The 14,204-nt window shown below is 44.4% G+C and overlaps 1 protein-coding gene across 1 annotated transcript in view; it reads left to right on the forward strand.

The window, feature by feature from the left end:
* The window catches only part of PREX2 (phosphatidylinositol-3,4,5-trisphosphate dependent Rac exchange factor 2), a 1,458,907-nt gene that overhangs the window by 772,284 nt on the left and 672,419 nt on the right, over positions 1-14,204 (forward strand). The window contains exon 24 of the mRNA XM_069621155.1: positions 2,382-2,543. Coding sequence (XP_069477256.1) covers positions 2,382-2,543 — 162 coding nt within the window. The remainder of the gene's footprint in view (positions 1-2,381; positions 2,544-14,204) is intronic.

Consider the following 14,204-nt stretch of genomic DNA (forward strand, 5'->3'; position numbering starts at 1 on the left):
TAGCTACTGATCGCGGATCCCTCGAGAAGAGCAGCTTTTCAGCCGAAAGGATGCTTCCCTCGAAGGATTCTACACATCCCGAACATGGCCATTGCAAACACAACTCATATGCACACACACACACACAAGCACCACATCAAGGATCTAAAGGAGATAGAATACAATACATCTAAAGTGCTGCCACACAGAAGTAAACAGAGAGCACATAACAACATCACTACCCCCCTAAGCAAACCTAAAGCTGGCACATACACTTAATATGTCATCACTAGCTTTATTAAGCAATTCACGGGAACATATCATTCCCCAGAGATGCATGTGGCATGTAGAAAAGAAGAACAAACAAGCACCAGGTGGAACACTAGGATGTTACTACAATACTTAAATGGCACTACTTAAGAGCGTACAAATTCCCATGTTTTCAATATGCCAAATATTGACCAACGCAAATGCTATTAAAATGTGTAGGAGGTCAGGGGAGGTCTGTGTCAATTACCCCAACATTTTCTAGCATAACGTACCACCCTGTGCCTTGGTACAACCACAAGAAGATAAACCATTGTCTCCAAGCCCCACAATCTGTCCGTAACAGACAGCTGATATGTTGAAGCTGACATTGGGCCTCATTACAAGTTTGCCGGTCCGGAAACTACGGTACTGGTAAGCTTGCTGGTACTGTACTTACCAGACTGGCAAACTATGAGTTCTGGTCGCAGGTGCCTTTTCGTCCGCCAGGTCTGACTTGACGGGCAGACAGGCACCCGCGAGCAGAGCAAGTCGGATGCACCGGCACCATTCACGAATGGTGACGGTGCATCCGGCTTCCCCATTCCCATGGGGAAGAATATTTTCCGACACCCAGGAAAAATGTGCAAGTTTGGCAGCAGCCTGCCGGTTTTACCGACAAGGCTACCACCGAACTTGTAATGAGGCCCATTGACTTGACCAGGTATCATTCTTGCTGGAGGCAACACAGTCCACACATTTTGCTTCCTCACCATTAGGAGCATGGTGTACCTGCCATCTCTCACTCAAGCAGACCGCTGACTGGCATGTCAACGCCATCCATCATCAATCGATGGTGCTGATGCATGTCACGGCCAGCCACCTGGGACCCCTTTAATGTAGCAGAACTTCCTCGCACTTCCCATCAAATCAGAGATAGATAAAGCTGCCACCGCCTTTCCTAAACCAGGTTTCAGGGCCCAACTATTGCATGGCAACGTTCTACTGAATCAACACAACTAACATGGCACTTCTATGACAAGAGCTCTGTGCCCCTCAACCATCATCAGCTGCAGCGTCCCGTGACATCCACCACCGTCTAGCCTTCCTGCACTGCTCACCCGGTTCACATGCATGGGAGCCCAGCAACTCATCCTGGGGCACTCACCCACTGCACAGAGCAGCCACACACAGCAGGAATAACCTCTGCATTCTCTTTAACACCCTATATTCCCGCAGCCTGTCTCTGGCCCCATGCCAGCGAATGTCAGCAAACACAGCGCAGGAGCGGGGTGATCCACAATGCCACTCCTTGGATTTTGGGTCGTCATGATGGTGGTGGGCTCCTATATTCGGCTGCTCCCCACACAACAGCATTGCAGTGTCACTCGAAGAAAGAATTGTACTTCAAAAAGCATACCTCACGCGCTTTTGGCAGGCGTCACCCACGTTCCAATCAAGGGACTCACCCGCCAAGTGACCTGCATGCCCATATAATTGTGACCTGCATGCCCATATAATTCAATGGGCTCTCACCCTCTCAAAAGCAAAATTGTGTGTCACCAGCTGTGGCAACACAAAAGGTTGAGAGTGCTGCAAAAAGACAAATTCACTTTATTTCAGCAAGATCAGGATACAGGGAGAGTTAGGAGATGACTGCACTCCCTGTACCTCACCACCCAGGCGGCCAGGTCTAGCTGTCTCCCTTAGAATTATCGGGTGAGTCACAGTCACTACATTTCATGCCTACATCCTTCACACCCCTTCAACATGCTTTCCAAGGTGGGAGTGGGTAAAGGGGAGAGGAAGGATTCCACAACAGTCTTGCTATCTATGGCCATTACTAATAAGTATCAGAGCTCTGAACAGCCAACTGTAGAGATACTATGCAGCAATGATTAACAATACACTTAAACCACAATACAAAAAAGCAATGCAAATGACTGTGGCTAGTGAACAATCGATATATAAGTGAACTGGATGGAACTAGTCGATTTTAACTTTAGCTGCTGTTGAAATGCTTGCATCCATGGTACACTGATAACGTTAGTCTCGCGTCCCATTTCAAAATGCTATTCAGAAAGAGAAAGAAAAGACTGTAATTTGTTGTAAAATGGCACATCTCATTGTTCTTCTCTGCTTCACCATTGCGACAGCTTCTGGAAGCGCTGGCTAAAAGCGACGAGCAATTCGTGCAGAGTTGCACCAGCCTGAATTCCTTGAACGAAGTCATCCCCGCTGACCTCCAGAGTAAATTCAATGTCATTTGCAGTGAGAAAATTGGCCACATCCAGAGGAGAGTTTCGAGCTACAGGAAGGTAAGGGCTTGGGAATGTCTTGCCAACGCGATATTTATAGATGTTTCCCCCCTCTTCCCAATTATATCACAGAGCCAATACTGTAGGCCATGGTGCATCGAGCGAGCTCTTCCGTGGCTGAGGAAACCCCCCAGCCTCGCTGTTTCCCTGAAGGATCCGACTCTTTCAATGTTCTTGCCTCAAATCGCATGCTGTATCCTCTGCCTCAATCACACATAGGGAAAAGCCGACCGCACCGCAATTAATAGCCCCTAGACACAAGGCTGGGCGTGAGTAGCAAATCAAGGAACAAAACATTATTGGCCTTATTGAAGAAAAGTCATATCTTTTAGATCTTTGATCATAAATGTTTGAAGGAGGGGATGTTTAAAAAAGTATATCCATATTGTTTTGATTGTTGGTTGTGTTTTGCGGTTCTTATAGCATTTTTCACCAACAAGCCTGAAAGCTTTGAATTTTATTTTCTAGACATATACATTTCAAGCTTTAAGAGCAGGATCCCCAAATGAGGCAGATGAGAAATGTGGGCCCTTTGCACTATTTCCAACTCCTCCAATCCTATGTGTTAACAGAATCCTTGTATTGTGTAGCTCTTGAGTCGCTGATAGGAACCACGGTATTCTCGCCCCCATGGTTACAATGCTGCATAGCCCCTTTATCGTAAACGAAGAGAACCTTCGTTTCAGGGACGCATATTCTGTAGAAAAGTTCCACTAGGGAGGAAGTCGAAATCATTGCTGGTGAATTGAAGGCACCAACAAATAAGCAAAGCCACTGGCCAACAAAGGAAGAGAATAAAGCGTGCAGAATGCGTGTGCACTTTGTCCACCAGTGATGTGTGAGCATTAACATTTGATATGATATGATATGATAGTTTATTCATATAGCGCCTATACACAATGTGTTTCAAAGCGCTCCAAGGCAAGGGGGGAACAAGGGAAAATACAATGACATTCTTACAGGCCATGAACAGTGAGGTTGTGAAATTTACTATCGTACTAGGCCTGACGACATTTCAGATAGTGCAAGAGTTAAGACATAGATAAGGAAGGGAGGGAGAGAGTGGGAAGGAAATGGAAACAGACAGGCTACTAATGTACTAGGCCTGACGACATTTTTGGTAGAGCCAGAGAAAAACAAAAGGTAAGGGAGAGGGGTGCAGAAAGGGAAGGGAGGAGCAAAACAAGCGACTATCGTACTAGGCCTGACAACATTTCAGATAGTACTGGAGGGAGGGGCGGGACTGTAAGGGGATGGGGTAGCGACAGACAAGGTTGCTATCATACAAGGTCCAGGGACAATTCTGATAGAGTTAGTGCATAGAAGAAAGTAAAGGGAGGAGGGGCGGAGATAGGAAAAGGGGGAGGGGAGGAGAGAACAGAGAGTAAGCAGTCAAAAAGAGTGGAGAAGCAAGAGAGGAGAGCGAATACAATTGCAGAAGGCAGTAGTAACACAATGTTGCAATCCAGGAAACAAGATGAAGATGAGAACAGCATGATTCAGGGCCATCATGAGTACAAGATGCTACTTGAGAGTTCAGAAAGGGTAATGCACCGTGAATCAATGAAGTCCGTAAAAGTAAAATCCAGCATTGGCCACAGGACGGTGATCGTGAAACCAGAATTTATCAGGGCAGACTCCTGTGTGCAGGAAGGGGGGCACACAAGCGAACAACACAGGGGGACCAGAGAGGGTGGGGATTTATTTCACCTTTAATGTAAAGAGGGATTGTGATGCTGGTACGTGGGAAACATGAACAATAACAATGTAGTTTGTGGTGCACCGTTTCTACAGGTCAATCTTCGCAAATATCTTTTCTTGGGGATAATTAGAGGTGTGGGGTGGTGAAGAAAGACACAGAAGTGAGTGGCAAGGGAAACCAAGGTATTTGGCTTTGTTTCTTTCTGCCATGAACATACCGTTGGCAGTATTATGGGCTTAGAGAAAATGAGGATTCTCTTCGCGCATGCTGAGAATGCATCCTTTCAGAGAGTATTCTATTAGGCTTATGGAGAATCCTCATTGAGAATCTGCAAGGAGATTATTCACGGGAGAGAGGGCATGGGAATGGCCCAATCTGTTGATCCGGAAGTGATTAGGCTGTTCCAAGGGAAATTCTCCTCTTCAAGGAAAATGACGCTAGGTGGGTTGGACACAGAAATAACAAAAAATAACACTTTCCCAGTATTTATTTATTTTATTGATTTTTTTATAACATGCCTAATACCGTACCTGAGTTTGGTTTCTAAGCACGGATCTGGGATTCAAACCTCTGTTGCTCAGCGTGCTCTTGCTTCCAAGACCAGTGCATTGCCCCTGTCCTATCCTCCATTGTGTATCCTGTTTAATTTACATCAGGATGATTTATTTGTATTTGTTAATGTGTCTGTATTCATAAAGTATGGTACATTCACCCATGAGAGGAGGCATGCTCTTTAGAGGATGGTTTGACAAATAGAGAAATTCAGTCACTTTCCTCAAGGGGAGAACACCTTCCTGTGAGGATTGGGAGGTGAGTCCGATATGCAACGTTCCCCTTAGGGGTGGCGGTAAGCGTGAGCTCACAGGGAGAGACTCCCCTCCTGGGGATAAGGACTCCCTTTCCATTGAGGAACTCCCTTCCCATTATACTTCAAAACTCAATGTAACATCATTAATTCACAACCCTCTAAAATCCTTTTACATATGCTACTGTGACATAATGACAGACGAAGAGCATCACTTTAGTTCTGTGAAGAATGGGAACACATAAGTCATAGAGAGTGCTTATCTGACAAACACTGAGACGAAGAATCCAAGAGGAGTTATGACAAACATGGCCCAAGCACAAAGGAGGGACTTTACTGAGAAACCAGGGAAGCCCCAGCATTGCGTCATACAAAAAGGAGGGCTAAGAGAACAAGGAAGTGAGACCTGGGAGATTCAAACCGGCTGGATCAAGGAGGCTGGGAAACCTGGGAGGTCTCTGTTTCACATGTCAAGGAACAGCTACCGAGGAGAAGTACCAGCAGTGGGCGGTACAACCGACAGACTGGAGAAAGTATGTCAAAGTCCCAGGAGGGATTTGTGACCAGCGCCAGAGAAGAGCCCTAATGTTGGCGTGCCGGATAGGCGAGACGCCAAGGTCGGACCTGAGGAGGTCTGTCTACAGAAGGAGAGACCAACTAGAGAAACCAAGCAAGCAGGTGGTGGCCTGGAAGAGAAACAGGTGAAGAACCCTTCCATCAGTGATACCATCTTTAGACACAGAAGTGAGGTACATTTAGGAACTCATCAAACTCGTCCCAGTGAAAGGCAAGATTACCAGAAGAGTGAAACTCATTTAAGGTCTCAATATCCTCGTCCCAGTGAATGGCAAAACCGTTAAAGGAACAAGAGTCAAACAGAAACTTTACTTGTATATTTCAGTGAGGAGAAAGCCAGCCAAAAAAGTGTGTGTGAATAATAGGGGAGAAAGAATGACTGTGAATCGGAACAGATACTCAGAGTCTCAGACAATCATAAGGGAGCCCAGAAAGGGGTCTGAAGAATCCAAGGAAACAGGAAAGAAAGGCCCGGGAAAACGCCTTGAATGACCTCAGAAGTTTGTTTAGCAAAAGCCTATTTAAGAATCTCATATTGAGGAGAACTTTCCTGAAATGCAAGAGAAGGGAGTCATTCTCCTGGTATCTTTGTTATAATACTGCTAGGGTCAGTTAGACTAGTTTCAGACGGAGAACAGACTTTTCAATTGGACTTTTATCCTCACGACAAGGGCTCAAGTTTAGTTGTGTTAGTAGGAAAACCCTTAGAATAGGAAAGGTTAGGCATGTTCTTTATTATTTTGAAATAAAAGCTTTGCAAATGGCCCCTATTGGTCTGTCGCCTCCTTCTGACCTTCCACAATGGATTCAACAGAATTGAAATTCTGGTTGATTGGGGGACTTGAAACCAGCCAGTTTTTCCTTTCCCTTATGAAAACAAGAGGACATTTAGAAGGCTTGTGGAAAATGTTTTCATAGTCTGGACACTGACCCATCACTTTTCAATGTCCACTCTTGATCTCTTGAATGCAGGTAACTCCAGAGTGGTGCGTGCATCCTAAAGGAGCCTTTTTGCATTGATAGTGTACTGTTAAATTTGAAACAGTGAGTTTATTGTACTATATATTCCCTTCTAGATGAGGCACCATGATTTAAATTTAATTCGAATGTTGATAGGCACCCAGCAGAGTAAAATCAATGCCAGGGAAATGTGTTTCCATTTGATAATTTGAATAAGAGGTTTTACAGCTGCGTTCTGTACACACGTCAAGTGGGTCCTTGGTTTAGCCAATAGACAGGACCCATGAGTCCCAGATCTGCATTCTGAACCTGAAAGTGATGGGGAGTGTGCATATATCATGTTTCATGTGTATGTGCATTAGCTGTGAATTAGCTCACTTATGTGCCTGTAGAGAATACAAGAAGACTGACCCGCACGTTGGCATTGCATTAGGAGTCCTATTAAGAACGCGTGTTTGACATTTGTCAGAATGACTGCCGTGGACCTAAAGGAGCCGTGTGATGTTAAGGGCAAATCGAGCCCACCTTCTTCTGAGGTTACAAAAGTACATTTTACAACCTGCACCCCAATGCAACTGTCACTCGTAACCACACATGTGTCAGGTTTGTTGGATTCCAGCTAAAAAAACGAAAAAACCCATAGAAATAAGCACATATAAAATTTCTGATTGTGATAAAAAAAATGTATTAAAATATGAAACAAATATGTTATGCTTTAGAGTGCCATTTTATGTTGTGCTTGATTGTGCTTTTTGCCTAAATGCAAATACATGTCAAAAAAATAAAGAACAAATCAAAAGGCAATTAAAAAAGGTATGGATACTCTGGCTGAAGGGTCCTGAAATGTAGGACAATAGACTTGTCCCTGCAGGGGTGAGCACAAGGGACTGGCCAGTGAACCTTTCACCCTTGATCTTCAGAACTGGTGACGCTTAGCAACAGTAGAGCTTTGGGTCTGTCCTCCAGAAAGGGTTCCATGTCATTTCATCGACAGTAATGACTTCGTGGTCATTTACTACAAAGTAATTACTCAGTAATGTTGCTTCAAATTTTTTATTTTCTTATTTTCGGGGGTTCTACCATGCCACCCTTTCCCCTTCATTAGTCCTGCTCCCCAAAACACCCCCAACACCTTTTTACACCTTAAGTACCCATATTTGTCGAAGTAATTTCGAAGCAATTACTTTGTAGTAAATGACCACAAAGTAATTACTGTTGATGGATGAAGGGGATACCCCAGAAAGAATAAAGGGAACTGCCAGACAATTTCAGGGAAGAGAGCTAAGGGGATGTCATTCATCGCCAGGAGGTTGCTGCTCCTCAGGGTCCCTCAGGAGGTCATGCCTAGTCTGAATAAAAATAAACCAAATGGCATTTGCGCCCAGTTCAACATGGCAGTCCTCAGGGACTGTGATTTGATTGATTGAGTTGATATTTCTAGTGCACATATCACCAGGGGAACCAAGCGGCAGGCCACATCGAGGCGCAGATTTGACTAATACAATGTAGAACACAGTAACAGTATACTCAACTGCAATGTATTCAAATAGATATGTCTTAAGCTGTTTCCTGAACATCATCAGGAATTCAATTTTTCATGGATGGCAACAAAGAAAATTCCATGCCTGAGGGCCAGCCACTGAGAATCTCCTGTCTCCCCAGTGAACCGATTTAGCAGGGGGGATCTACCAAGAGATCTTGATTCATGGACCGCAATGATTTTATGGGATTATAGGTCTTAATCTTAGATTAGGTATGGTGGTGCTAGGGAACAAATGCATCTAAAAACAAGACACTGCAGTTTAAAGCGGATCCGCTAATAAACCGGTAGCCAATGCAGTTACCTCCGGCACTCTGATACTGATATTTTCCATGGTAATGAAAAGATCAATCGGACTGCTGAGTTTTGGGCTACTGCCAGGCCCTGCAACTGGTATTTGGGACAACCTATCAGGAGCCCATTGCAGTAGTCCAACCCTGTGTTAACAAGAGTGCCTACCACCATCCATCGATCCCTCTACGCAATAAGAGGGAGAAAGGGTTTCAGCATTTTCCATTGAAAGTACACTGATTTAATCATCTGATTTATGTGCAAATTGTAGCCCAAATTTGATTGCCAAATGCAACCTAGATTTTTTAAGAGTCTGTATACTTGGAAGAGATTTCAAACAGTGAAGGACATGGAACTATGGAAAAAATAGTTTCCAGTTTATTTTCTTAACCAAAAACGATGATTTCTTTCTTGGTGGGGTTCATTGAAGCTTATTATCAAGATTCCAGGTTGGAATTTTCTCTTCACATTTTAGAATGCGCCAAGCTGCCTCCACCGGTTGCCTTATGCTAACATATATCTGCATATCATCCACATACAAATGATACTGAAGGCCCAACAGGACAAAAAAGATTTTTAGCAAAGGACAGATATAAGGATTAAACAGTACAGGTGACAGGGATGAGCCCTGTGGCACTCCACAAGAAATTGTCAACATTTCTGACAGAAAAGGACTCAATTTCACCTGTTGCGTTCGATTAGTCAGAAACGAATCAAACCACCTCAGCGCTTGATTGGATACTTGTGCCAGAGAGCTTAATGTAGCACTGAGAATGTTAAAGTCCACCGTATAGAAAGCTGCCGACAAATTAAGCATGACAAGCATGCTGATTTCACCATTGTCGACATTTTTGAGTATGTCATCCCAGACTTTAAGCAATGTAGTCTCCATCCCATGGGCCGGCCTATAGCCGGTCTGATATACATCTAGGATACTATTGTCTTCTATATGGTCCTGAAGTTGCATAGTTACAATTTTTTCAAGTGTTTTAGTTGGCCAAAGTAGCCCAGCAACAGTGCTGTTTGATGCTGCCTGCCAAAGTGCACAGGTTCCTCCTGTTTGTCTGGGCTCCTGGTGAAGTAAGAAGGTAAAACCCAGTCATCAATGTAACTGACAGTGTCCCAGGTTTCAACACCACATAATAGGCCAGAGGAAAGAGGAGAAGAAGACCTTCTCCTGTCCCGTGGCACTTCAGTGGGCAGGAAAGGGTAAGCCGCACTAAGTCGCAGGGAGAGAGAAAGATTCCTCCAGGTTCGTGCGGCGCTACGCTGCACCGTGTGGGTTGCACATTTGAGCTGATTGCCCAGGTCCCCTCTTCTGTGAAAAATAGGAGTGTCTGGTGCTCCCAGAACACCCTTTTCCCTGCATGGCCCAGTAAGGATAAGGACTCCCTGTCGCCGGCTCTCACTCACCCACTGTTAATGCCGGGAGCATAGGAAAAAGAAAAAACAGGAACACGGGCTTTGCCTCCAGAGGACCATTAGTGAAGAGAAGATTACTGCGGGTTAAGAGCAGTGCCCTGGACCCACCTTGGATGCTTCCCAAGCGCACTGGGAAAAAAGCAAAGAAGGATGCTGTGTTTCCCAGGTCACTCTGGCTTGTGTGTCTCAGGGTGAAAAAAAAATAAGTTTCCCACTTATTTTACTGTGTTGCAGGAAGAGGTAGAGATAAACGAGAGACTCTCAGAAAGAAGAACTCACATAGATTGCTGCAACTGAACCACTTCATCTTCCTCTGATAAGTCCTGCCCTCACGACTGCCCAGAGAGGCTTGAAGCATAGTTTAACGGCACAGTGAAGAACCTGGTCTAGTGGAAGGAATGACCTGAGCCCCACAGCACACCAAACAGAATAAAAGTGAGAAAAACAACATTTACACAAAAGAACCTAAGAAAGCAAGCGTGGCCAGGAGAGAGGTGAACTTCACCTCTGCTGCGTCAAATGAAGTTCATCATTACTATTATAGTGAACAGGCAAGCCTTGCAGCCTGGTGGCCACAGTGATGACCTTGTCCCCTATGTCACACTAATCATGCTGCAGAGTGAGGCCCATGGCCCCAGTCAGTCTTGCTGGCTTACCATAAGGAGTGCCCAAGAGGCCTTTTCTGGGAGTCCCTGCTGCTCCTCAATCGGAAGAGGAGGAGTCTGGCAAGGAGCCTTTAAAGTGCCACCGGAGGCTCTATACAAATGAAAGGAGCCCAAGGTTAACCCCTTGATTGCCACTCTGGGCATGCATGATTGAATGGTGAAATGCAGAAAACAAATGTATGTAATCCCCAATGCCACCCATGGTCTCTATGGGTGCCCCTCAGGAAATTGAAGAAGCAAAAGAAAGAGGTCTTCTGGCCCCAATATCGCCTGTGGTTTGGGGTTCGACAAGAAGAAAAATAAACAAAACAGGAACATAAAGAACTCCAATGCTACCTTCGGTTTGTAAAGTGTCTTGGAGGAGACAAATGAATAATGATGAAGAAAAAGGAAAGTAAAATTCCAGTTCTTGATCTCGCCTTTGCCCTTTCTCATGAATGCCAGTGAGGAACCTCCTCATCAATGCCACCCTCGACAGAGCTGCTTGAAGGGAAATAATTCCGTAACCGCGTATGACCGCAGGATGTGCTGCAGGTTCATGAGTAAGCCGGCATACTCTTATATTTTATTTTGGCTCCCCAGTGGGTTTGTTTAATTTTTTGGGCAGACTTCAGCTGCTGTGGGTAATTAAAAGTAAATCGGGTGATATGATACTCGGCATAATGGGGGGGAAATAAGATAATGTGATGTAGCTGTTGGATTTATGATGTGGGTTGAAGTTCTCTTTGTGGGGTTTTATATGTGGACAGTTATGGTCAGGGCGTACAACCCATGAATTTGAGGTCTGGTGACATAAAGGTTCCAAGGTTTCCAACAATTGTTTTGCTTTGGGCTTAAACACATCAGTTGTTTGGATTACAAATAAAAGAATATATAGGGAATCCATTCAGGCGTTATGGCAACTTTTTATTGTGGTGTCGTCAGGTAGGCGACTTTTTTTTCTGACCCCTAAAATACCTTCCCGAAATTTTCTAGAGGGTTATGATTTTATATTATAAACTCCCCATCGTAGAATATTTGGGGAAAGTGTTAGATTTTAAACATGGTGCATTTTTTGGAACGGTCGCCCTCTTGCAGCCCTTTCACAGGCAATTTTATCACTGGACTCTATTTTCTTCATGTAAGTTACTGTTGAGTACTTTAATACACTTTCTGCTAATTCAATTAATATTTGTAGGAAGTCCCTAGAGGTTTGACAAATGTTTACTTTTGCAAATTGTCAATTTTTAGTTGGGTCTATTAAGCGCCACTTATAAGCTAAACATATTGCATTATGGTACAGACAGGGAGAAATGGAATATGAAGCCAGACACAAAGCGTGTAGGTGTTCTTTGGTTATTTGGCCACCCAGTGTAATAGGGTTTTGCTTTCCCTGATTTGCTTAGTGCATTCTGAAATAGTTATTGAGTGTTCATACTTATCATTGAGTAGCTTAAGGCCCCTCCAGAAAGTATATGGGCCTCATTACGTGTTAGCCGGTACAGTAACAATGGTACCGGTAAGCTTGCCGGTACCATTTTTACTGTACCGGCAAACTACGAGTTCTGCTCGCGGGTGCCTTTGCAGCCACCAGGTCTGACCTGATGGCCATACCAACACCCAGGAGCAGAACATGACAGTAGCACCTGTACCATTATTAACGGTGCCGGTGCTACCACCCTCTCCCTTCCCATTGAGCCATATGGGGCTCAAATGGGAATGGGGAAGAATTTTTTCCAGCGCTCAGAAAAGGGCAATTACCGGGTCCGGCAAGGTCGTAATGACCCAGTAATTGCCCTTTTCTGGGCGCCAGAAAAAAATGAATACCAGCGGCAGCCATGCCTTTACTACAGGCACAACTACCGCCAGCTCGTAATGAGGCCCTATGATTTGATTTAATAGCTCTGAACTGAGTTCTAAAAAGTAATGTTGCAAGGTGTATACTTGTAACAGCGTTGGTTTATTATGTCATTTCATAAACTGAGTGTCACTGCATGACTGACAGGGTCTACTACCCTTAAAATACTGATTGTATTCTAAAAGTATATCTAGTCTGGTCTTAGTCCACAAGAATAGTATACCACTATCCTGTATGTTTAACCTTAGTTTTGACTCGCCTTGACTTGCTTCTTGCTCTGCTAAACAAGGTTATACATTGGTTTGCATATCATAGGTAATGAGTTGGTTTTTATGATTTTGTTTATATGATCTTATAGTACTTACTTAGCCAAGAATTAACTTGGTCTACTGGTATTTAAATCAATCTTCTATCTTTACAATCCATAGTGTTTCAGTGTTTTTTGGACCATATGCATGCTACAATGTCTTTTTACCAAGTTACAGCCTTCTCCCTCCTAAAATAAGCCTGGCTGCTCTGTCCATGCTACCAACATTCTCCGGTGATAGAGCCTTATACTAAGAGTGGAGCTTATGTACTGTCTCTGATGGATGGTTTAATGAAGCCCTTAGCTGGACTTTAGAAAAACTGTCATAACAGTTCCTGCAAGTGCATTGCCAGAGTCAACAAAGTGATGAAGAACAACATGCAGTTACTTGTTGCCAAAGGCTGGATATCAAATCAGGTAATGGGTGCATGGGTCAAGGTGGTTGGAGTATATGCATCCACACATTGAGAAAATGTTCCCCTTGCTCTCTTTGCCACCTTGAGGAATATTTTGCAGACGAGATTTTGAAATATGTGGGCAGGATCGTGCATGGGCTGTGGGAACAGCAGTCCACCGAGAGAATTACTTTACTATCAGAGCAGGTCCATTTGGAGAGTGCAGCCTGCAGTTCAATAAATGAGCTCATGGGCACAGGGCACACCTGGCAATGCCATTTAAATACCACCCTTATCTCCTAGTAAATGAATGAGTCTCTGTGGTGAAGGTTAGACAGGCAGAAGTCTCTGGGCTGGAAGAGGTCCAATGCGTCTTGCTGTGGTCCTTACAAGGCTGGTCAGTAATGAAAGGACAGTCACAGACACCACATCATGGGATGAGCGGTGCAGCAGGGCAACAAAGGAACTTTTATCACTTGGTGTTTCCTTCTTCTGCTCCGTGGGTCCTCCTTTATACACAGCAGGTCCCGTGATGCAGAAAAAGTCTAGGCAATGGGTTTTCCTGAGAGGGGAGTGTAGAGTGTCAAGAGCGGGAGATCAAGGACCGACCGTTGTAGGGCCTCTACTACCAGGGTGGTGGTGGATTGTGAGATGTATTGACCCACTCTGCTATACTATTTGGCTTCACTCTGCTATCTATGGTGCAAGAAACAGCAAAACCCTTGTGTGTGCCAAAACCTCCAAAACCGCGTTTTTTCAACACACAAAAAGAAAGCTGCACAACCTGCCACCATGGTGCATGTGTGGTGGAACAGAGCACACGCTGCAGAAAAAGTGCCAGTGGGCTCCATGACAAGTAAAAATGGAGTACAGAGGGAGAAGCAGTGCTCAGCAAATGAAGTTCCAAAATTTGCCTGTAAATGACATTTACTTTGCTGCTGAAATTTCAAAATGCCTGTACATAACACTTTTCAACACTCAAAATCTTGCTTGGCGCTAACATTCAGTTAATCTAATGAAGCCCTGTGAATTTACAAAGTCCTGAAATGTTAAGAGCAAAACATTTTCTCAGCAAAACTAGATTGCCTGTGAATGACAATTCCTGTCAAAATCTGTGTGCAGCCACACTGGGCTACCTGTGAGTGACAGCCCCTGTCAAAT

Source organism: Ambystoma mexicanum, chromosome 5q (genome assembly GCF_040938575.1).
Source record: "Ambystoma mexicanum isolate Mex_15411 chromosome 5q, UKY_AmexF1_1, whole genome shotgun sequence".
NCBI lineage: Eukaryota > Metazoa > Chordata > Amphibia > Caudata > Ambystomatidae > Ambystoma > Ambystoma mexicanum.